At 34.0% G+C, this 25319-nt stretch overlaps 2 protein-coding genes across 3 annotated transcripts in view; both read right to left on the bottom strand.

The window, feature by feature from the left end:
• Positions 1 to 25319, bottom strand: part of LOC128224000 (uncharacterized) — a 125104-nt gene that overhangs the window by 81466 nt on the left and 18319 nt on the right. The gene's annotated exons all lie outside the window — the stretch shown is intronic.
• LOC128223994 (uncharacterized) lies at positions 16871 to 25087 on the bottom strand. Of its 2 annotated transcripts, XM_052933559.1 has the most exons (4): positions 24825 to 25087; positions 24513 to 24565; positions 23487 to 23551; positions 16871 to 19737 (listed from the first exon to the last, which is right to left on the bottom strand). In XM_052933559.1, exon 4 carries the CDS (start codon positions 19732 to 19734, stop codon positions 17596 to 17598), a length of 2139 nt encoding a protein of 712 aa, XP_052789519.1. In that variant the 5' UTR covers positions 19735 to 19737; positions 23487 to 23551; positions 24513 to 24565; positions 24825 to 25087; the 3' UTR covers positions 16871 to 17595. The 2 variants fall into 2 exon arrangements, with proteins under 2 accessions (XP_052789519.1, XP_052789518.1); XM_052933558.1 differs by lacking the exon at positions 23487 to 23551.

The raw sequence follows: 25319 nt of genomic DNA, 5'->3' as shown, positions 1-25319 counted from the left end.
CAGGTTTATATAAACATTGGAGATTTTTTGACTCAAGGAAATTGGAACAACCAGCATTCCACAATATTGCTTTACATTTGGCTGTTTTAAGTCAGCATTTTTAATGGAATGCTGTGTTGCACTCTACTTAGGAAGATAAAGTTGTGAGTGATAAAGGTGAGTGATTTGATAATTACTTGTATTTTATCAAAGAATGACCTCCACGATAACAGTTAACAGTAAATCTGTGAGGAAAAGTGGGCCCAATGATGGGCTCAAACCTATGATCACTAAAACACTAACCGATGCCCCATGTTCGTATGGGATTACCCACAAACTTCACCCCTCTCCCTTTTATCTAAAGACTTATCAAGACACCCTTGCATTTAACAACAAAGTAAACCTTGGATGAACAGTGCATCCGGTGTTGGACTCTAGCCAAAAAACACTCAAAAGTTATACTGGAATTCTTATTAACTTAATTTAATTTTCACAATTTATTGATATAAATGGTGCATTTTATGGATATCATTTTATTACTCTTTTTCTACTATATTGAAACAAAACTGATCTTAGATATTGGGAGGGGGGCCCGATGCCCCCATCCCACTGGATCTGCTTGTGAAATTCTCTATCAAATTGTGACAAATCAGTAAAACTAAAATATTAATGCTTTAAGACAAACTTCATACCATTCTAAATTTTTGTTGTACAGCTGACTGAAAAATCTTTAGTTTTTTTTCGACAATGGGTTACCTAATTTCATTGCCGCCAACACTCTTTTATATCGACAATATGTGATTTAATTTCATAGACACCAACATTCTCTAAAATCGAAAATGGGTGACTTAATTTTCATTGACACCAACACTCTCTAATACCGACAATGGGTGACTTAATTTCATTGACACCAACACTCTCCAATATCTACGATGGGTGACTTTAATTACATCGACACCAACCTTCTCTAATATCGACAATGAGTGACAAATATCCATCGACACCAACCCTCTCTAATATCGACAATGGGTGACATCATTACATCGACAGCAACCCTCTCTAATATCGACAATGGGTGACTTAAATTACATTTACACCAACACTCTCTAATACCGACAATGAGTGACATAATTACATCGACATCAAACCTCTCTAATATCGACAATGGGTGACATAATTACATCGACACCAACCCTCTTTAATATGGACAATTGGTGACTTAACTACATCGACATCAACCCTCTCTAATATCGACAATTGGTGACATCATTATATCGACAACAACCCTCTCTAATATCGACAATGGATGACATAATTACATCGACATCAACCTTCTCTTATATCGACAATGGGTGACATAATTACATCGACACCAACACTCTCTAATATCGACAATGGGTGACATAATTACATCGACACCAACACTCTCTAATATCGACAATGGTTGACATAATTACATCGACACCAACACTCTCTAATATCGACAATGGGTGACATAATTACATCGACACCAACCCTCTCTAATATCGACAATGGTTGACTTAATTTCATCGACATCAACCCTCTCTAATATCGACAATGGTTGACATAATTACATCGACACCAACACTCTCTAATATCGACAATGGGTGACATAATTACATCGACACCAACCCTCTCTAATATCGACAATGGGTGACTTAATTTCATCGACATCAACCCTCTCTAATATCGACAATGGGTGACATAATTACATCGACATCAACCCTCTCTAATATCGACAATGGTTGACATCATTACATCGACACCAACACTCTCTAATATCGACAATGGGTGACATAATTACATCGACACCAACCCTCTCTAATATCGACAATGGGTGACTTAATTTCATCGACATCAACCCTCTCTAATATCGACAATGGGTGACTTAATTTCATCGACATCAACCCTCTCTAATATCGACAATGGTTGACATAATTACATCGACACCAACACTCTCTAATATCGACAAAGGGTGACATAATTACATCGACACCAACCCTCTCTAATATCGACAATGAGTGACTTAATTTCAACGACATCAACCTTCTCTTATATCGACAATGGGTGACATAATTACATCGACACCGACACTATCTAATATCGACAATGGGTGACATAATTACATCGACACCAACACTCTCTAATATCGACAATGGTTGACATAATTTCATCGACACCAACACTCTCTAATATCGACAATGGGTGACATAATTACATCGACACCAACCCTATCTAATATCGACAATGGGTGACTTAATTTCATCGACATCAACCCTCTCTAATATCGACAATGGTTGACATAATTACATCGACACCAACACTCTCTAATATCGACAATGGGTGACATAATTACATCGACACCAACCCTCTCTAATATCGACAATAGGTGACTTAATTTCATCGAAATCAACCCTATCTAATATCGACAATGGGTGACTTAATTTCATCGACATCAACCCTCTCTAATATCGACAATGGTTGACATAATTACATCGACACCAACACTCTCTAATATCGACAATGGGTGACATAATTACATCGACACCAACCCTCTCTAATATCGACAGTGGGTGACTTAATTTCATCGACATCAACCCTCTCTAATATCGACAATGGGTGACATAATTACATCGACACCGACACTATCTAATATCGACAATGGGTGACATAATTACATCGACACCAACACTCTCTAATATCGACAATGGTTGACATAATTACATCGACACCAACACTCTCTAATATCGACAATGGGTGACATAATTACATCGACGCCAACCCTCTCTAATATCGACAATGGGTGACTTAATTTCATCGACATCAACCCTCTCTAATATCGACAATGGGTGACATAATTACATCGACACCGACACTATCTAATATCGACAATGGATGACATAATTACATCGACACCAACACTCTCTAATATCGACAATGATTGACATAATTACATCGACACCAACACTCTCTAATATCGACAATGGGTGACATAATTACATCGACACCAACCCTATCTAATATCGACAATGGGTGACTTAATTTCATCGACATCAACCCTCTCTAATATCGACAATGGTTGACATAATTACATCGACACCAACACTCTCTAATATCGACAATGGGTGACATAATTACATCGACACCAACCCTCTCTAATATCGACAATGGGTGACTTAATTTCATCGACATCAACCCTCTCTAATATCGACAATGGGTGACTTAATTTCATCGACATCAACCCTCTCTAATATCGACAATGGGTGACTTAATTTCATCGACATCAACCCTCTCTAATATCGACAATGGGTGATTAATTTCATCGACATCAACCCTCTCTAATATCGACAATGGGTGACATAATTTCATCGACATCAACCCTCTCTAATATCGACAATGGGTGACTTAATCTCATCGACACCAACGCCCCACAAATATCGACAATGGGTGACTTAATTTTAGCGACACTAACGCCCTCTAATATCGACAATTTGTCACATGTTTTCATCGACAAAAACATTTATAAATATCGACAATGGATTATAATTTTTATCGACACCAAAACCCTTAAATGTCGACTGTTGGTGTAAGACTTGTATTCACTCGCACCGAAATTCGACCGTGTGTGACTTAATTTCATCGACACCAAAGCTCTCCAATATAGACAATTGGATAACATTTATTTTATGAGAACGATTATTGAAAATGATACAATATTAAAGCAAAAACTACAGAAACAAGCTCGGTAGCAAAACGTTTTAACATTAACCCAGGTAATTGGCACAAAACCAATTAGAATGTGATGTTAACCCTGAAAATATGATTTAGATATATATGTATAAACACTTCCTGGTATATAGCTTAAAAACCTTCTCAGCGATGATTGTTTGAACAAATATATTTCTTTTTACCGAACGACTGAAAAATGTAAAGAAATAAAGTTTGCTCATAAACATTTCAATTTCAAAAAATAGTACGGTTTCTATTTGTATAGGCTAATCTGTTTTGAGAGTTCAAAATATTGCATAACAAAAATCACTGATAACGATATATATAGGGGTAATAGGATAAATACATTAACAAATATGATAATCAAGAATATTTTGTAAGCGGCTCTTTTCAGATCTTCTAAACAAGGACATAGATTTACCGCTATTTGTAAGGATTGTTTTGCATTTTTATGAGTGTTTGCACTTCAGTAGTACATAAGTATGGTATTTTGATATCTTGGTCATCCTATCCGTTAACGATCATTGGAGTTACGTTTTAATTCCTTTTTCAATATCATAAACACTCATGTCGTAACGTCTTCAAGTGGTTAACAAATATCTTTATAAATAACAAACACATTAATGTAGAGTGAGTTACCTGGAACACTGATCTTTAATATTTCGGATCAGAATTGAGCTTTGATTACGAAAAAAAATATTGTACGTGATAATAAATATAAATATAATTTGTACATGTATATTTGCATATTATAATAGCATCTGTAAATCAGAAATATCTTTGACTAGTTCTGGGGGATTATTCAGATATCGACTCGTTCAGTCTGAACATTGGTTAAAACTTCGCATAAGAGATAAAGAAAGCTCATAAACATCTCAATTTCAAAACTGCTGTAAGGTTTCTACTTGTAAACGCTTATCTAAGACAGAAATTCAAGATATTGTCGTAACGAAAAACACTGATAACGATATATAGGAGTAATAGCAACCAGAAAATATATCCTTTAAAGCAATAAATACATAAATAAATAGTTTTATGATCATTAAGAATGTTTTGTTATCTTCTTTTATCAGATCTTCTCAACGACGGCATGATTTAGCCGCTTTTTTGTAGGGATTGTTTTGCATGTCTTATGAGTGTTTGCACTTCAGTAGTACATAAGGACGCAGCATCTAAACTTCCAAAGTACATTTGGCTTTAGATTATTGGCTTATCAATCGAAAGGACGCAGCATCTAAACTTGCAAAGTACATTTGACTTTAGATTATTGGCTTATCCGTCGAAAGGACGCAGCATCTAAACTTGCAATGTACATTTGACTTTAGATTATTGGCTTATCCATCGAAAGGACGCAGCATCTAAACTTGCAATGTACATTTGACTTTAGATTATTGGCTTATCCATCGAAAGGACGCAGCATCTAAACTTGCAATGTACATTTGACTTTAGATTATTGGCTTATCCGTCGAAAGGACGCAGCATTTAAACTTGTTATGTACATCTGACTTTAGATTTTTGGCTTATCCATCGAAAGGACGCAGCATCTAAACTTGCAATGAGCATATTACTTTAGATTATTGGCTTATCAATTGAAAGGACGCAGCCTTTAAACTTCCAAAGTACATTTGGGTTTAGATTATTGGCTTATCAATCGAACGGACGCAGCATCTAAACTTGCAAAGTACATTTGACTTTAGATTATTGGCTTATCCATCAAAAGGACGCAGCATCTAAATTTGTTATGTACATTTGACTTTAGAGTATTAGGCTTATCCATTGAACGGACGCCACATCTTTACTTACCATGTATATTTGCCTTAGACTAGTCGAACAATACATCGAACGGAAGCACCGTCATAAAATAACTTGCAATAATAAAACAGTGAATAGAAAAAGTTGTTCTGATCACACAATCAACATAGGACCAACTGTCACGAAAATACTCATTTTTCATTCTCAATTTCCACTTATAAGCCTGTCATGACATGATTCAGAATTACAAATGTATTACTCATTGAAGAAAAACATTGTATGTACTGGGTTGATAAGCATCATTCATCATTATTGCTGGTGAAAATATTTATATAGCAGAAAAATGAACTGAAATAATTATATTACCTGACACAACTGTTACATACATATATACCCGTCACGGTTCGCTTTATGATACACACTTTCATTCAACAAGACTAGTTCAGGACATGTTCAGTTAGTGAGACTTTGGCGAGCTTAAAAACTTATTTCATAAATACAACTCTGTATCATATGATGCCCTGTGTCAGATTCAATTGATCGCATTTTTTTCTGTAAAAACTACAAGCCTGTTGTACCTGTAATGATGAAAGCTTGAATTCCACAATCTGTCAAAGCAATGCCATTTCATGCGCTTCATGCATTGTAGAGTACCTGGAAGAGATAAAACATATCTTTCTTAGCTCATATCCAATAAGAATCACAACATGGACACTATACTTATAACGCAATTCGTTTTATTTTTTATTTTGACGGCAAACCGGTTTAGATGACGTCATTATTTAAATACTACAAAATGGACGAGCGTTCTATGAAAGTTGGTCATGCATTCAGAAGCAAGTTTCAAGCTTTCGTTTCATAATTTAAATGGAAAATAAACGGTTTATGTAATTATTCTTTATAATAAAAACAATTAATAAAAACGTGAGACATGCTGAAATACTTCTAATAAAGCATGTGTCATACAAAAAAAATGGTCATAGTTATATAGAAACTGGAAAAAAGGTTTAACAGATAATTAATATTTGTTATGATTTAATTATAAGATAACGATAATACCTGATATCTGTTACAACTTATGAAAACAATAAAACAATTTAATAGTAAAACAAAGATTTGCACTTCGGATTTATGAGAATAAACTTAGAAAAAAATGTTAAGGGCTCAACTACCTATATATATCCAGGATTCCGTTTGAAGGCACACTCATGAATGTCCAACAAACACCAACGTAGAAAACCCCCACAACGCTATAAGACAACAATCATTCAGCTATTATCGAAATATCGTCGTTGGTAAATGTTTGGCTAACCGCCATTGTTTAAAGGCATCGTCTTACACATATTTTACTTACCTTATAAACAATGGGTTTTCAACATATCAGAACATATATATGTAACATATATTTCAAAATTTACTGTGGCGTATATATTACATACCGAAATTATTCTTCAACACATAATCAACCTCTAAATATGACCACTGCACTTTTTAATAATATGACATAATGCGTACCTGCTCTAATCCTTGTTTTTGCGTTCACATCTTAAGCGGTATCGACTGATAACAGAGTCGAAAGTCCTTTTAAAATCTCACAACGGAAATATTTGATTATGCTATGGACATGCCATTTTCGATTTGAAAAGATAACGTACTTTAAAGGCAGTTTGACCCAGATATTTACTCAATACGCAAAAATTAAAGGACGTCTTATAATATTTAATTTTACAATTATGATATTTAAGTGTTCACCTACTTAAGAAAACAGTAATAGAAGTTGTACAAATATAGTGATATAATAAATAAAAGTGGTGGAAGTAGTTGTTGTAGTAGTAGTAGTAGTAGTAGTAGTAGTAGCAGTAGCAGTAGCAGTAGTTATATACCAACTGCAGATCAAACGTAAACAAAATGTATACCAAGTTTTAGATGGACCATTTAAAGATATAATTTCAACTAACTGTATTATTCATGTTAAATAACACCAAACGTTATAAGTCATATAACACGGACCCATTCCATAAGCTGATATAGTGGTATGTAATTTTCCAAGTGAATATGGTTAGTACAATATACAATTTTTAAGACAATTATGAGTCGATAGTTGGGTGAAAGAATGTCAATCCAACAAATGGATCCTTCATTTTCACCACATCGTGTAAAGGACGGACGTTTTATGGTTCACTTCCAAAGTGTGCTCCCTCTTACGTCCCGTCTTTTCCCGATAGCTAGGTATATCTGGTCAATAAAAACCTTTCAGCAATTTCCGTGATTGGTTTAAACCGAGTTTGGGGTTATGGGGTTTTATATGTTAACTTTCTTGTTATCAATTCACACATGAGAAAATCACTTATAATTGTCGATGAGAGCCTCGCTTAAGGAAGACGAAGTTCAACGTTTTCCTAACACGTACCTTGCGTACGGAACATTTTAATTCCGAATATTACGAATCAATTATTTCAAACGCTTTTCAGATTCTGCGTTCCGAATAAATCCGAAAATCGACTTCTAAATAACTGCATACCATCATCGGTATTGTCAAGTTCTTCTCGGAAAACCTTTGAATACTTCGTACCAAGTGGCGATGCGGGGTATAGGTAATTGTGTTGGCTGAAAAGCGTACGTTTGACAGAGGCTTCCTCAACCTAAGTATTTTAGCACGCATGGTCCGTATTTAGCATACTCATAATTGTCCAGACACGAAGGTTTGTTTTGAATTAATCTATATACCAGTATTATATGTGCCTTTCTCATGCTTAATATACACAGTATTCACCGGAAAACCATTATACTTTAATTTTAAACTTGTTTACTCAGCTGAGGCAGGGACAAAACATTATTTTTAATGTAAATACGTGATTTACGGCCATTGCTATGCTTTTCTTGTGAAGATAATGTATTTGCCGATTTTTGGACACTCCCTCCTTTAAAACTCTTAGAACTCATCAATATCAGAAATTTACAAAACTAGTACAAAACTAGTATGCTTAGTTTGATCCTATTATAACGGACATAATTTAGTGCGAAAAATTAGGGCCACTTTGGAGCTGTCTTCATCATTAATCTTAAATTATCGATTGAAATAATCTAAGCAAGATTTAAATAGGTTTCGTGCCCAGTTTATCGAAAAATGCTTAAATAACTTTAATCAACTCAATAAATTATTGAACACAATTAACCTCATTAACTGCCTGGTCCAACACCTTACATATGTTTACTCTGCTAGAAATATATCCTCTCATTGATAAAACCGATGTTCCAACACCCTAAATATGTTTACTCTGCAAGAAATGCATCCCCTCATTGATTAAACTGATGTTCCAACACCCTAAATATGTTAACTCTGCAAGAAATGTATCCCCTCATTGATTAAACTGATGTTCCAACACCTTAAATATGTTAACTCTGCTAGAAATATATCCTCTCATTGATTAAACTGATGTTCCAACACCTTAAATATGTTAACTCTGCTAGAAATGTACCCTCTCATTGATTAAACTGATGTTTAAGCATCCTAAATATGTTTACTCTGCTAGAAATATATCTTCTCGTTAATTAAACTGATGTTCAAACACCTTACATATGTTTACTCTGCTAGAAATATATCCTTTCATTGATAAAACCGATGTTCCAACACCCTAAATATGTTAACTCTGCTAGAAATATATCCTCTCATTGATTAAACTGATGTTCCAACACCCTAAATATGTTTACTCTGCTAGAAATATATCCTCTCATTGATTAAACTGATGTTCCAACACCTTAAATATGTTAACTCTGCTAGAAATATATCCTCTCATTGATTAAACTGATGTTCCAACACCTTAAATATGTTTACTCTGCTAGAAATATATCCTCTCATTGATTAAACTGATGTTCCAACACCTTAAATATGTTAACTCTGCTAGAAATATATCCTCTCATTGATTAAACTGATGTTTAAACACCCTAAATATGTTAACTCTGCTAGAAATATATACCCTCATTGATTAAACTGATGTTTAAACACCCTAAATATGTTAACTCTGCTAGAAATATATCCTCTCATTGATTAATCTGATGTTTAAACACCCTAAATATGTTAACTCTGCTAGAAATATATCCTCTCATTGATTAAACTGATGTTCCAACACCCTAAATATGTTTACTCTGCTAGAAATGTACCCTCTCATTGATTAAACTGATGATCCAACACCCTAAATATGTTTACTCTGCTAGAAATATATCCTCTCATTAATTAAACTGATGTTCCAACACCCTAAATATGTTTACTCTGCTAGAAATATATCCTCTCATTGATTAAACTGATGATCCAACACCCTAAATATGTTTACTCTGCTAGAAATATATCCTCTTATTAATTAAACTGATGTTCAACACCCTAAATATGTTTACTCTGCTAGAAATATATCCTCTCATTAATTAAACTGATGTTCCAACACCCTAAATATGTTTACTCGGCTAGAAATATATCCTCTCATTAATTAAACTGATGTTCCAACACCCTAAATATGTTTACTCTGCTAGAAATATATCCTCTCATTAATCAAACTGATGATATGTGGTCTAAATTTATTTCACCGAGTAAGCATCAAAAGTTGTATTTTACGTGTGGCGCAGCCAAGAGTGAAATATATACTTTTTGCGTTCACGAGGTCAAATATATTACAATCTTCAACTAAAATAAACATTATTTTATTATATACATAAAAGGATATTAACTTTCATTTGATTGCGTTTTCAGAAAAACTCGCCAAATTTTAGTGACGTAACCTTATTTAAGAAATAACGTCGTTGATTTTTTTTCTCAGTCGTGTAGGAGCTGAAGCTTGATTTTGACGTAAGATAGGCTTAAATCTCAAATATGATAAAATTAATATCAAATTAGTGTTTCATTGTTTGAAACAGTGAAAGATCATTTTTGTTTCATCGATAAATATTCATAAACCACCCGGAAAGCATGAAATAAACTTGATAAATCATGCAATGATATTTAGTGTACTCAACTGTGTAATGGCACTGTAATTATAAGATATTTGTTGAATTTTAATTAACGAGTGGTCACAGAACAAATATTTTCATGAGTGGCGTACAACAAACGTCTACTCTACTTGTCAGATACATGTACTTTTTAGTCAAGGGAAGCAAATCTGATAAAAAGATCGAAAAAGTAGTCCCAAGTTGTCTGTACAGAGTAAAATGATCTTATGTTATCATTTCACTCGAGCCAAAGTGAAAAAATCAAGTTATCATTCACCAATATTTTTATAATTTCACCAATATGCATGAAATAAAGGAAATCAAGCATATTGTCTAGTTGAAATAAAAAAAATGAAATAAATATGAAAATCAGTTCTATATAGTATATACACGGGATTAAGAAAGGAAATTAAGAACTTTAATATGATCCTAAAACATAGGCCAATTTAATGTTTGGGTGTACATTTGTTCCTTACATTCTTGCATACATGTATTTGAAGTTTTATTAAAAAAATGAACTTTTAAAATTCAAATGAATTAATTTCAATGGTGATATGAATATAATTGAGTCGAGTTGACATGAAAATATTCTCAATTGTGTTTCTTTTTATATACTAAAGATGTACTCTTACTCCAAAATAAAATTTAAAACAATTAATAATATTGTTTTAATATTCCAAAAGGGTGAACAAATGTCGAAAACAATGGTGCTTATGAAGGATAACGAGTTTAATTTGAAAGAAATGAGCATAAAACACGACATTTCTACCATATGAGGCTATAGCACACCACAGTAAATTTATTAGAATTCACCAATCATTTAATATTCTTTGCATTTCTGCTATTAAATACATGGTTACACTATTGTTATCAGTAATTTATATTACCTATAAATGCATTGTTTAGTAAGTAGTTAAAGGTTTATCAGTCAAAATTGATGTTTATGATACAATAAAAAGAAGTCATGTGTATGTATTGATTTTGAATAAGAGTTTCACTTCAAACTTTGTTGCCTTTTTTATTATAATTGCGAAATAATACGGTTATATAATTACATATACAACACTTCGAAACACTACGGGTACCGTTACATGTGAACTATTTTTTGTGTACTACATCATACGTGTAAGTGTATAGATGTATATATATCTACGCGTTCTTTAATAAAATACAGTAGCACACTTACTTTCATGGCTGGGATTCACTTATTACTGTATCATCATTAAGCTTCGTGATTTTTTTTAATGCGTACTTGAATGGTGGAACATGTCAAAAGTGTTTGATAAGTTATCCTTAAACGATTAAATATTGTCTGTTAACATTGATATTTTTGACACAGGATATACTTTTACTTGTATTGACACATGCTTGTGACGTCATCCATTCTTCTTTTTGTTCTCTTTATGGGTTATTGGACTTCCGTCCGTATTTTATTTCTACTAACTGTCTACTATTTCAAGAAGGGACTGTCCACTATTTTTATATTGGCCAGTCATTGTAAAAATAATGAATAGTCAGTAGATATAGAAGTATGGCGTAATGAAAGCACAATAGAATAATGGCGTGTGTTGACAGCTTGTTATTCGTGTTAATGCTATTAAAATCGTTGAAAACAATGCACATATTCAAAAGTACAATATCTTTAAAACCCTCTTTTATTGAGATTTAATAAATAATTCTCAAAATGCGATCTTTTGTAAAATTATGATTTAAAGGTTTTAACATCTCAATGACCAACGCATATGTGACTGACGTTTGCGCAGCTGTTAGAGAAAAGGAACTTGTTCATTTGTTGTATGTCCCTTTAAAAGTAGAAATGTGTCTGTATTAAGCGACAAATGCACAATGATAATACATTTTGCACTTCTTATATATACGTAAAAGTTCCAAAGATTATCATTTAAAATTACCAAAAATAATTATTCACAATTTATATGTTTATCAGTGCAAACTATGTTTTATTCGCCCAAGAGATTTATAATCAGTATCTTTCAAATTCATTAGTGCCATGAAAAACATGGTTTAGACTTCGTCATTTACTTGTTTCAAGTATGTGAAACGCCTCAATCTGTCCGTTATTTCAGCGAAAAAAACCTTAGCACTGCCTGCCTCGGACTGGTCTTTCTCTGATATAATGGACAGTTATCGGCCTTTCACCCTTACTTTGTTCTGCGTAGTATGAGTGCAATACAGTGTTTTATGTTCTGTCTTGTCTAATATTATGTCTGGTCTCATATTCTTTCTTTCCTCATAGTCTGGGTTGTCTCAGATACTGTCTTGTCTCATATTTGTCTTGTATCATGCTTTATCATGTCTTATGTTTTTTTGTTTTGTCTAATAGTCTGTCTTGTCTCATATTCTGCCTTGTCTCATAGTCTGAGTTGTCTCAAATTTTGACCTGTCTTATATTCTGTCTTGTCTTATATTATATCCTGCCTGATAGTCTGGCTTTCTCATATTCTGTCTTGTCTAATATTATGTCTTCTCCCATATTCTGTCGTGTGTCATATTCTGTCTTGTTTCATAGTCTGGGTTGTCTCATATTATGTTTTGTCTCAAATTATGGGTTGTCTTATATTCTGTCTTGTCTCATATTCCATGTTGTCTCATATTATATCTTGCATCATATTCTGGCTTGTCTCATATTCTGTGTTGTCTCATATTCTGTATTGTCTCATAGTCTGTATTGTCTCATATTCTGTATTGTCTCATAGTACATCTTGCCTGATAGTATGGCTTGTCTCATTTTATGTTTTTTCTCATGGTCTGTCTTGTCTCATTTTCTAGACTTGCCCCTTGGGTTTGCTTGGTTCTGTCATTTCATGTTACGTGTATTATTCTTATTTACACTCATTTCTGTTCTTTCCTACACGATAACCATTATATATCAAGGGTCTTCTTCTTCTTTTTCCTTCTTCTTCTTCTCATTCTTCTTCTCCATTATTTTTATTATTTTCGGGCATATCTTTTAGCTGTTAGTTATCGGAAAGCAACACCTTTCCAACTAATACTACACCTATTCAGGGCTAACATGCATCAAACTATTAATGGCTTGCAAAGTTTAGATGACAATTTGTATTTGTACATCGGATACCTTAAATATCTAGTTCTTTTATCCCTGTGTTCACAGGTAGTATTATTCTTATGAAACACATATTGATATTTTTCTGTATTAACCATTGTTGAGCCCCATATATCAATGCTAATCTTGAAATAATTTACAGTTCCATAGAAACCATTGGCTGGGCACGAGCTAGCCTTAGTTCGGCTTGATATACACCCCCAACCATCCCGCAACACAAACAGACAAACCCACGGATTTTCAAGTACAATGATTATGCCCATATTGGACACAATACAAGAATGTGCTTAAATGCACGATTTTGAATAATAACATTGTTTTTTAAGAGTTCCACCAAACCCACATGTCAGTATTTTAATCCATTTAATTTTCGGTTCTGAGGGAGAAGTGAATTTCAAAAGGTTGTTCCCTTAGTAACTCCACCTCGGACATAAGAAGGTCTATTTTGCGTTCTATGTGGCAAAACAGCTTGATTGTAATTCTTTTTTTGAACAAGATTAACCTTTTTTTTATGTACATGCTCATTTCGTTTCATTCTAAATTTAACCCATTTCAGAATGCTTCCGGTAGTTGCACTCTTGAACACCCCTCTTAAATCCGTATACGAATCTCCTTTATTTATAATACGCAATCACACAGGGGTGTTCATACAGCACGAACGTACGTTCACTATATAGCTAGGAATCACTCTTTAATTATCATGATTATGCTTAATCTATGAACAGTATAGGCTCTGCGTTCGTTTTAATCCGTTTCGACATATTATATATTAGTACAACATTCAATGTTTTAATCTGATGTTCTTTTAGATAGTGAATAAAATTCGTTGAAATAAAAAATATACTACGAAAACCAATTTGGAGTTCAAAGTCAAAAGAAATCATGGTTTTCTTATTTTTATTGATGCCTTCTTTTATTAACATATTACTGGTTTTTATTGCGTAGAAAAGTAGTTTTACTTCAATTTTAATTTCTTTTAAACATACAAAAGAACAAACAATGCGGACGAAAATTGAGATTTTCTTTAAAGTAAAATGTTCTGCATCTAAATGTATTAAGAGTCAAAATTGAATATGTATGTGGTATTTTGATTTTGTTTTTCAATTTAATTACAAGTCAAAACACATTCACATGTCTTATAGTAAATGTTAGAAAAAGTCAAACAATAAAGGTCTAAGTTTGAATGTTAAATAAGGACAAGCAAATTCATAACGAATAAGTACATACCAGTTTTAAATGTGTCTCTAAATTCGTATTATTTAACTATACAGGGCCTGTCCGAAATATAAATAAATATCAATGAAACATCCTGAAGATCGTTTTATTGTTACTTCATGTATATCACCAAGTGCCATGCAATTTGAATTCTCGAAGCTGTGTGTTTCTAATCCCCGTGCTTGCTGAAGGAGTCTCATGATATGCCATCTGCCTGCGTTGTTATAGGGGAAGATTTCGAGGGATTTTCTGTAGCATACCAATGCCACACCATACAAGTTCTCAAGTTCAAAGCAGTGACCAAGTACGTGGAAGGCTGTCTCTTTATGTTCACGCCCTCTACTCTCTTCTAAAAATTATTAAATCACTTATCTAGCGCTTCCGGTTTTCTGTATTCTTCTCCAAGTTGTCTGAATGTGAGATATTGCAGGTAGAACATAAAGGGTTTGGAGTCAATTACTACCAGGTCCATCCATTTAATAAAATGAAAGAAAATTTATGTCCGAAGGCCCAAAATTGTGCGATGCGGCTCATATAATGTAATGTGAACACACACATTAAACACAATATAAAACTGCACTTAAACAGCTCATGGATAAACCATAATCACCTGAATAATACACAATCCATAAATGCCCAATCTCGCAAACAAAACGTGAAATAAAAAAAGTATGCTATCGGTAGGACCCTGAAAAATGATACAAAGGATAATAACTCTCGAGTTCTAGAAAACTGCTTGATATTCTACGCCAATGCGGCTAATACAAGGATGAAAGTAGCATACGTCCTGATAATTAATATGGTATGCTGGAAAATAGAAGAAAAACACGCCTGTAGCACTGATTTATCACTTCCGATTAGGTGTTATTTGCTTTTTTAGTATTATTAATGTTAATCGATTTAGTGACGTGTGACCTTAGCAATAACCAGCAAAATGGTTTACAGATACATTCAAAATACCAAAACTGGGGACGTCCATAATGTATCATTTTATACCAGAATAAGTATAAACGTTTTGGGTCAGGTCATCTTAAATATCACGAGTGGAACATTCTTTTTTCGGCTACAGTGGAAAGGTGTGCTCGTTTGAAGATTAGATAGCAAAGTGCAACCCCTCTCAGGTCAAATTCTGAATATGGCCCTGCATACCTTCGTGCAAATGCGAGTAACATCTCTTCAGTCATAATTTCTCGGAATTTTTCATAACTTTAAAATCTGCTTACTGCGAACCATCCACTTGAGTCCCAAGAACTACTTAGAAAGCCATTGAAGAGCGAGATAAGTGGAAAGCCGATATCGGAACGGACGTGCTTGAGAGTTTGTCAACAAGTATATAACAGCATTTTCTTCGTGTATATTTTATCACATTACCGGTGTTCAATATACTCAAATTGATTAAGGAGAAAAGTTTATTTTAGATTAAAACATAACTTAAACTGGTAGTTTTGTTGTACATATGTTTAATCTCTTTTCAAATTATTATGAAGTAATTTTGGGCCAAACTGTCTTCCATATATTTTTTTAGATATTTATTAATGTCACTAAGACATAATTCAGGTGTGCATATTGATTCTTCTTTGGTCAGTACAATTGATTACTACTATTAATTTTTACTATTTGGTATGAAAATAAATGTCACACTGTATGAATTATTTCTACTGGTGCTCCTTGAAACTGTACCATGATATATATCGTGGTGACAATCAAACCTTTAAACACATTCACTGTAAGTTGCATCAGGATAATGGAATTACTAAATGTTTGAGCAATTTGAATCGTAGAATAATTGAATATGATTTAATAAGTTATATGCAATACATTTATTTTCGATGGCCAATGCTATACTCATCAAATGGGGACTGCTAGATATTAACGTTTACGTTTATTTGTACCTGGTACCCAGTTTCTTTATAATGATTGGCAGATTCTAAGAGACTAATCGTTTAACCTGCTTACAGTATGTCTTTGCTTGCCAGCTTTTGCCAAATCTGTGAATTGTACGTTCTTCATCAAACCTTTCGCTTTTGTAGCCTTATTTTGAATTGTGCATTGTCGTATTTGTTTTGAACGGTTTAACACCTTATACTATTTCCTCCGAATTATACTGTGAAACCGATCGATTAACTTTCTATTATAATATATTATAATATAATATATTGTACACAAATGCAAACACATACGTTATACACAATATAACACTTTACTAAAACAGCCCATTAATAAATAATTCTCGCCTAAATAATACACAATACATCCTTGTCTGTTCGAAATCGACAACAAAACGTTAACAAAAGTATTATGCTAGTGATGGTTATCAGAAAAGGAAACAAAATCTTCGGTCTGTTTTCGAAAAGAAAGAGCCGTAATGGAACAATACTATAGTTCTTCCGACGTGTTATCCTCAAATATATACTAAATCAACATGATTGTTGAATGGAGAGAGGACGAACGTATTGCCCCTTGTTGCCCAATTAATATTGAAGGAGATTATTTTTAAGAAATTATAAAAACACCCACAGCAACATATGTTTATATATTGGCCATCGTGAGATTAATGAGTTCTTTTATTAATAAAGCTGACATATGCATGGGTACACGAAATCCTTTAAACACTGTTTAAATAAGATGTCTTTATATTTCAACAAAGCATGTTATGTAACCAGATGGTTTAACTGTTTCTTCTTCATCAATCACTTAACGTTAATTCATTGATTTATGAAATAAAAACACATGGTACCAGTTGTCTATTGACACTATGACAAATTCTCATCAGAGAAGAAGCTGGGTCGAACCTTATAACGGAAACACTTTCATGGCCTCGAGGGCACCAAAAACAGACTTCAAATACTAGTAGTCAAGGCTAAATGCCATATTGCTGCGTTGTTGTCGGGAAATTCTTTTAGAAATTCTCTGTAACATGCCAAGGCTATATGCCAGCTAGCTGCGTTGTTGTAAGGAAGGAGCCCGAGGGATTTTCTGTAGCCTGTCCATGCAAGTTCATACCGGTTCTCTAGTTCATAGCAGTGACCAAGTACATTCAGGGCTGTATCTATATAACCACACCCTCTACTCTCAACACAAACGTAGTTGTGTAGCTTATCGAGTGCTTCCAATCTTCTCTCTTCTTCCCCTAGTTGTCTGAATGTGAGGTACTGCAGGTAGAACATAAAGGGTTTGGAGTCAATCACTACAAGGTCCATCCAATCATCGAATGATTTACGTCTGTGGTGAAAATCTTCAGGGCGAATCGTTCTATGCATCTCGTATACTAGGAACCCAGGTACACAACATATTTCTAATGAATTAAAAACAACGGAGCATGCAACATGCCGTTTTATAACTTCCGAAACAGGCAGCTCAAAAACCTTTTGAATAAACCTCTCAGTAGGCTTATGTTGAGACCTTCCTGAAAACCGACCGTACTGCCACACATCGGCATGCATCAGCGCCTCCGTGTAGACCAACACCTGTTTAGCCCTCTCATACTGACCACTGCAGTACATCATAGATGCAAACTTCAATCTACTGGAGGTGAGATCTGAGTCTAGAGAGACCTCGTACAGGCGGTAAACGTCTGATGGTATTCGATTTTTCAGGCGAAGACACCTAGATGCTGTCACGGAGGCAAGATATTGGTATAGGAACGTCTGTGCATGCTGCAATTCTTCCCATATATAGGAGTCATAAAGAATCTCACGAACCTTTATGAGAATGCTCCTTGTTTTAGAAATGTCAATTTTTTCAATCGTGCATCTCCAATACAATTCGAATATATCGTTTAAAGTCCAATCAAAGCAGAACCTCACTGTAGCTAATGAGTTCTGATATCCTGTACTGACTGATCTGCATATGTTACCAATCCTCACCCCTATTTGGTCCATTTCTATCTGGGAGACATAGTCCATGATGTTGTCTATCATGTCAGACAGAACGGCTGACAGGAGAGGAAATTCCCATTTTCTCAGTTTTCCTACAAACAGGTCCACACCCGAGATTGTGTAATGTGGACAAAAACGACGCTTGAACCAACGTTGAAGAGTTTTCAGGCAGTATATAACACACTGCAGCAGGTTACGCTCCTGCCAGATCTCTGGTGGATATGTCTCTAGGGTGAACAATAGAGCTGTTTTGAAATGAAACGTGCTAAGTCTATCACCAACTAACGGTTTGAAAAAAGACGTTCGTAAGATTTTAAGAAATATATAAATCTGTATTTTCAAAATATTAAGATCAAACATGAGCAGTCTTTCAATCATTGACGTAGAAAACCTCCATTCCAGTTGTGACTGATCACTCTCAGCATGTCCTTGTGGAACGAGGAAGGTTTCACACTGACGTGCCTGCGCGAGTATTTCAGGTCTCGGCCAGTGACCAGGCTTTGGTCTTGTGAATAGGAAATTGCATTCAAACAACAGTCCGCTGTATTTTAACGCGACTATTACGTCTAAATATTTCAAAGCACTTCTTGAGGGCCCTTGTTTCCTAAATAACCGACCAAATATCTGCTCCATTGGATTATCCAACCAAGTGTTTTTCAGTAGCACCATGCCATCCATTGTCTCCGCCATATCCAAATTTGCTGTCGCCATCTCCCGTGTGACGGGCAAAGGACAGTCATGTCTCACCATCTGTAAACAGCAGTGTTGGGGCGGAGAACAATCGTTCTTTATTATCAAAAGATTCATCTCCCCTTGCTCCCATTCTGACCAATATTTTATCACATTAAAATGTTTTTCCCATGCAAAAGTATCTATATCTGAATTCATGCCTAGAGTTGTTGTTCCTTCCGATTGGCTACCAAAAACAAACGCGTTATACTTTGCATCACATCTTATAAGTCTATTTACAGATGACACCTTCTCCGCAAACAGGAATGTCCTCCTCCTCCGAGTCACCATCTGTCTGGTGACGCCGATGTCCCTCAGAACTCTGGAAAGTCTCAGGGACATGAAATGATGGCCTTCTGGGTCACGGTCCATGGTCTGAAAATATGCGAATGATGCTGTCATGATCGGATACAAGGACTCTACCTGTATTGTTCATGTGTAAGCAAATTACCATGATCGGATACAAGGACTCTACCTGTATTGTTCTTGTATAAACAACTCACCATGTTCGGACACAAGGACTCTACCTGTATTGTTCCTGTGAAAGCACCTTACCATGATCGGATACAAGGACTCTACCTGTATTGTTCCTGTGTAAACAACTTGCCATGATCGGATACAAGCACTCTACCTTCATTGTTCCTGTGTAAGCAACTTACCATAATCGGATACAAAGACTCTTCATGTATTGTTCCTGTATTGGCAACTTACCATGATTGGATACAAGGACTCTACCTGTATTGTTCCTGTGTTAGCAATATACCATGATCGGATACAAGGACTCTACCTGTTTTGTACCAGTGTAAGCAACTTATCATGTTCAGCAACTGGGATTGTCCTCTTATTGTTCCTGTGTTAGCAACTTACCATGTTCGGCCACTTAGGTTGTCCCCCTATTGTACCTGTGTTAGCAACTTAACATGTTCGGATACTTGGTTTGTACCCGTTTTGTACCTCTGTTAGCAACTTACCATGTTCGGCTACTTGGGTTGACCCCGTATTGTACCTGTGTTAGCAACTTACCATGTTCGGCTACTGGGATTGTCCCCGTATTGTACCTGTGTTAGCAACTTACCATGTTCGGCTACTGGGATTGTCCCTGTATTGTACCTGTGTTAGCAACTTACCATGTTCGGCTTCCTGAATAGTCCCCATAATGTACCTGTGCTAGCAACTTACTTAAATGCTTTTACCATTAAGCAAATTTGAACATTAAATTTGAAGTGACAATCTTATTCAAAACCAATACATATACATGTATATGAAACAACCATATTGACAGAAAACCTTGAACTCCTTACTAAATAATGACTTTATGGAAAATATTAATTATGGATAACAAGATATTAACCGTGTATTTAATAGCAGAAAGCGCAAAACTATTAAATGATGGGGTTTTTGCTAAAATATTTACTGCGGTCTGCTATAGTCTCATAAGTTTAAAATGCGTGTTTTATCCTCATTTCTTTGAAAAATAAACTTCATAAGAACCATTGAGTTCGACATTTACTCATCCTTTTTGGAACATTAAAACAATATTATCAATTTAGGTAAATCTTATTTGGAAGTAAGAGTGCATGTTTAAACGAAACATTCTATACAATAACCTTCAGCACAAATACAAATAACCGGAAACAGGGCAACTTTCACAATAAAAGTAAACAAAGAAGGCAACTATCATATATATACATACGAATATTGAATTTATTATCTATAAACATGACAAAATTATTTAAATGTTAAACATAAATTTTAGCAAAAAATGCGAAAACAATTTTACCTTGATAGTTTTCGATTTAATTACATCAATCCATGTAAAGAACTTGAAACGTAATAGAAGAAGAACTCAATCGAAATTTATATCAAATATACTATGTTTGGAAAAACATATAAATTCTCTTAGCTGTGACTTAAATGTATACAAAAGATCTATATAAGATTGTCCAAACTCTCTATGATAAGTATTATAATGTTTTGAACGTCACTAAACTTTAGAGGATAAGGTATTCTATTCGAATCATTCCACTAGAGGAATTAGAGGGTAAATTATTCACGCACAGTGCTCCCCAGCGCCATCACCCCCCCCCCTCCCCCGCCCGCCACTTATTGTCATAAATGTGCTGTACAAGAAATTAAGCTAGGTACAATAATGCATAAATACACCAAAATGCAAAGATGAATACTATAATTATTTGAGTGATGGAGGTCAGAGGTTCAGCCAACCACCATTCCATAAGTGGGGCCGGTCTTTGTTTGGCTCCCGGCTTAAGGAGCGCTTGTTTCAATATTCAAAGCGAAATGTTCATCCTCTTACGTAAACGTTTGGGTCCTTTACAGAGGCATCTGAAGAAATGTTTAACATATTTAACTTATAAGTGTTACATTTGGAATTGTTATATATTTCTTTTAATAAATACGTCCATGAGGAGAAAAGCAATTCAGTTCGCTTAGCTTCGCTTTACCCTCGATTGTACATGTATTTATAAAATACTTGACCCACCAAACCAGACATAAGTTAAGTATTCTACTCAGTATTGCTCTATAAGTAAACGAATAAGAAATGGCTATCTTATAACATTTATTTAAATCGCACATAAACGCACCTCGTCCAACGTAAACCATTTAATACCCCACAGTGATCAGACAAATATTTAAATATTTGATATAATGGAACTGTCAGCAATCATTTGATTTATGTTTTAAATAAACCGCAACTTATTTCGATTATTTCGATTATTCAACAGGTACTCAGTCGGAAGTATTTTAATATAATGAAAGACCTAACATGATCTGTTTCAAATGTTAAATTTTAGATACTTCAATCCTTAAGAAATTTATACTTCATTAGTTCGTATTGTTATAATGGATTTCTTCAGTATGAATATCTCACTTTAGTAAAAATTTAGGTCAGATTTTAATGTAAAGTTTTCTGCCAATATAAAACGAAATAGTGCATTGTTTGAGATTATTTCCTTACGTGATTATTTTCTTGTAACATCAATGCGATTTATAATCATTAAAGTATCGCAAATGCGAGTTATGATGATTACAGTTGAGAAATCATTGGTTTCTCTAGGAGTGTTCCTGGAATTTACTTTCATCACTAATAGTATTCTTAGTTATTTTTAAAGCGATGAACGTAAAATATAATTAAGTAGAATCAACGGGTCACAATAACTTGGATAACATATATGATGCTATTCTCCATTGCTGTACACAGTGTGTATACCACGTGATAAATTGCGTCATAAATGCTACGTCGGAAGGCAAAATTTTACTTCAAATGAAGACTTTAAACAAAGATCTCTTCACTTTTTCTTCACCATTTTAAATGGAACACATCGCAGTCTACGCCGCTTACGGAGTACTGTGTACAGCTTATCAAGCAAACTTTACGTTTGTGCTGTAATAATGTGAGATAATTGCGCATTGTTTCATCAATCATAATAACATCAATGCAGACGTAGAATTCAATGATATCTGTTACGTTCCGGTTTTTTTTCACTGTTCACTTCTAAATGCCATGGTTGGTATACATGCATGTGTACTCTTAATATATAATTAAATGAATAATTAACAAAAACAAAGAGAAACGAAATTTTCAAGCCTCTTATTTGAGTGTTGGGTTGATTGAAATAAAGCGCAAAACATTATCTTTTAATTTAATTTTAAGGCTTGAGTTTTTAGTATTGATTGAAGAATGTTTTGAAATGAAACCCAATGCCATAATTTGTACTTTAATTTGAAATCAACAGGTTATAAAGCGCGTTCCTTTTGAAATAACATTCATTTAATTACTCACATACTGTTTGTATGAATCTTTAGATTGCTATAATCAATAACCATTCTTTTGAAAGTTATTTGATCTATTTCTATTTTTGTCTGATTTTTTTTTTCCAGATTTACAAGGAATTTTTATTTATGATATATGTTCCACTTTAACATTAAAGATATACATAATCTGATTCAGATTTATTTTATATTTACTAAAATTTATGCAATTATACAAAGCGATCGCCAAGCCCACGTGTACAGTTAAAATATTGATGTTAGTTGGAGAAGTAAAACGCCCCTGTACCATATCGTCAAGGACGACCGTCATTTAGTAGAGTGCATATATATACCTTTCCATTTATTTCCACGCAAGCTAGTAATTGCGTATTGGTTTACCGTTCTTATATTGGAACTGCTGAATGATTGAAAGCAACGAAAATAATTGGGAAGAAGTTTAACAAAGGCTTTTCAAAATTTATATTTTTGCAAATAAATTTAAATAGCGTCTGAATACTTTCAACGTTGCAAAAAAATACCTTTCGTGGATCAAACTACGTGTTGAGTAAGAACGTGTTCAGTATTTGTAGATTACGGTATGAGTTTAATAAAACTGACTAGAATTATAGCACGATAACAAAGAAAACACCGTTAGAAAATTGACAGCTACCTTAATTACCTTAATTACCGTTAATGTACACTTCGAAACGCCTCGTACTGCGTTGACTCGACGAGGTGGAACGCGGGGAAAATCATAAAATTTAACGCGGTGGGCATTATTCTTCAATTGCGACGTATAGTGAGAATTAGATTTAAAAGATCAAGTTGATGTGAGATATGTGCAAACAAACGCATGGTTTTTATTTATTTATATGCAAAAAGGCTTGGTTGGTTGAAGTCTATAAATTGCACGAATTACCAAACTAGACATAAGTGAAATAAACTGTTTGGTGTTAACTCTGAAATTGAAACAAATAAACTGTCATCTTAATCCTATACATACTCTTTACATTCCTTTATATCAAATCTTAACCCACAATAATTACGATTCTCGGATGCTTTTCATAGCTACCGTTACGTCTTTGCAAAAGTGCATTATATACACTCATATTTTCTTTAACAAAATACATTTTTAAATGAAAAGAATATTCAAGTACAAGTATTTAACACACTTTTGATATAATATGTTTGTACAAGCTTTTTCTACAAGAATATCGCTTAACAATCACAACTTTGCGTTTATTGACGCAAATTTAACACAAACTACGTTTCAAATATATTCAATAGCTGTTTAGACATCTTAAGAAACAAAATAGAATATTGACACATATATCAGGTTTTTGATAAACATAGACAAAGTAAAAACAATTTAAACTTACGAAGATAAAGTAGTATCCTCCAAATGCGAATAGAGCTGTGAGCGCGACGGCACCTAACAACCGAATAAATATTGTTTAAAAAACGAAACTAGATTTCATTCGACGAACTGGTCTATATTTGGATAATGTACATTGACAAAATACAATAGTATGCTCAAATTAATATGTTTGGTTTACCGCGGTAATTGATCAACATAGAAATCCAGAATTTATGCTTGAAATGATTGATTATTATCCACTCAATGGTTTATTCCGTCATAGTCAATTTATGCTAACGTAAAAAAACTGTACCACTCTACTTTCCATGCTTACCTTAACGTTAAATGTTATGTCATTCGTAAGTCCATGCAACGCACAAAATAGTACTTTGTCCGCTTTGCCCAAATGTACTTGCTGTGTGTGTTTCATTAAAATGTATGTGCTGTGTCCTTTCGAACATCTACAATTTGTGAAATGTCTATACAGTCACGCTTTTGTGACTATAAATGGTCCTAATCTCAGAAGGCATTTAAAAACGATATTTATAATAGAAGTGATTTCACTTGTTAAAAGGTTTTTACCCGTCACTAGTTGCACGACAACAAAATATTATTTAAGACTGAAATTGATCTTAGTTGAATTGGCTGTCAACTGTTTAAATATTTGATATAATAGAGCTTTCAGCGAGTATTGAATATCTGTTTGAAAGTAAATTGCAAGCAATATCGATTAATCAACAGGATCTCAGACGCAAGTATTTTATACAATAAAAGGCATAACATGAGCTGTTTCAAATGTGAAATTTTAAATACTTCAATCCTTTAGAAA

This window comes from Mya arenaria, chromosome 17 (assembly GCF_026914265.1).
Source record: "Mya arenaria isolate MELC-2E11 chromosome 17, ASM2691426v1".
NCBI lineage: Eukaryota > Metazoa > Mollusca > Bivalvia > Myida > Myidae > Mya > Mya arenaria.
This window is presented reverse-complemented; position numbering and strand designations above follow the sequence as displayed.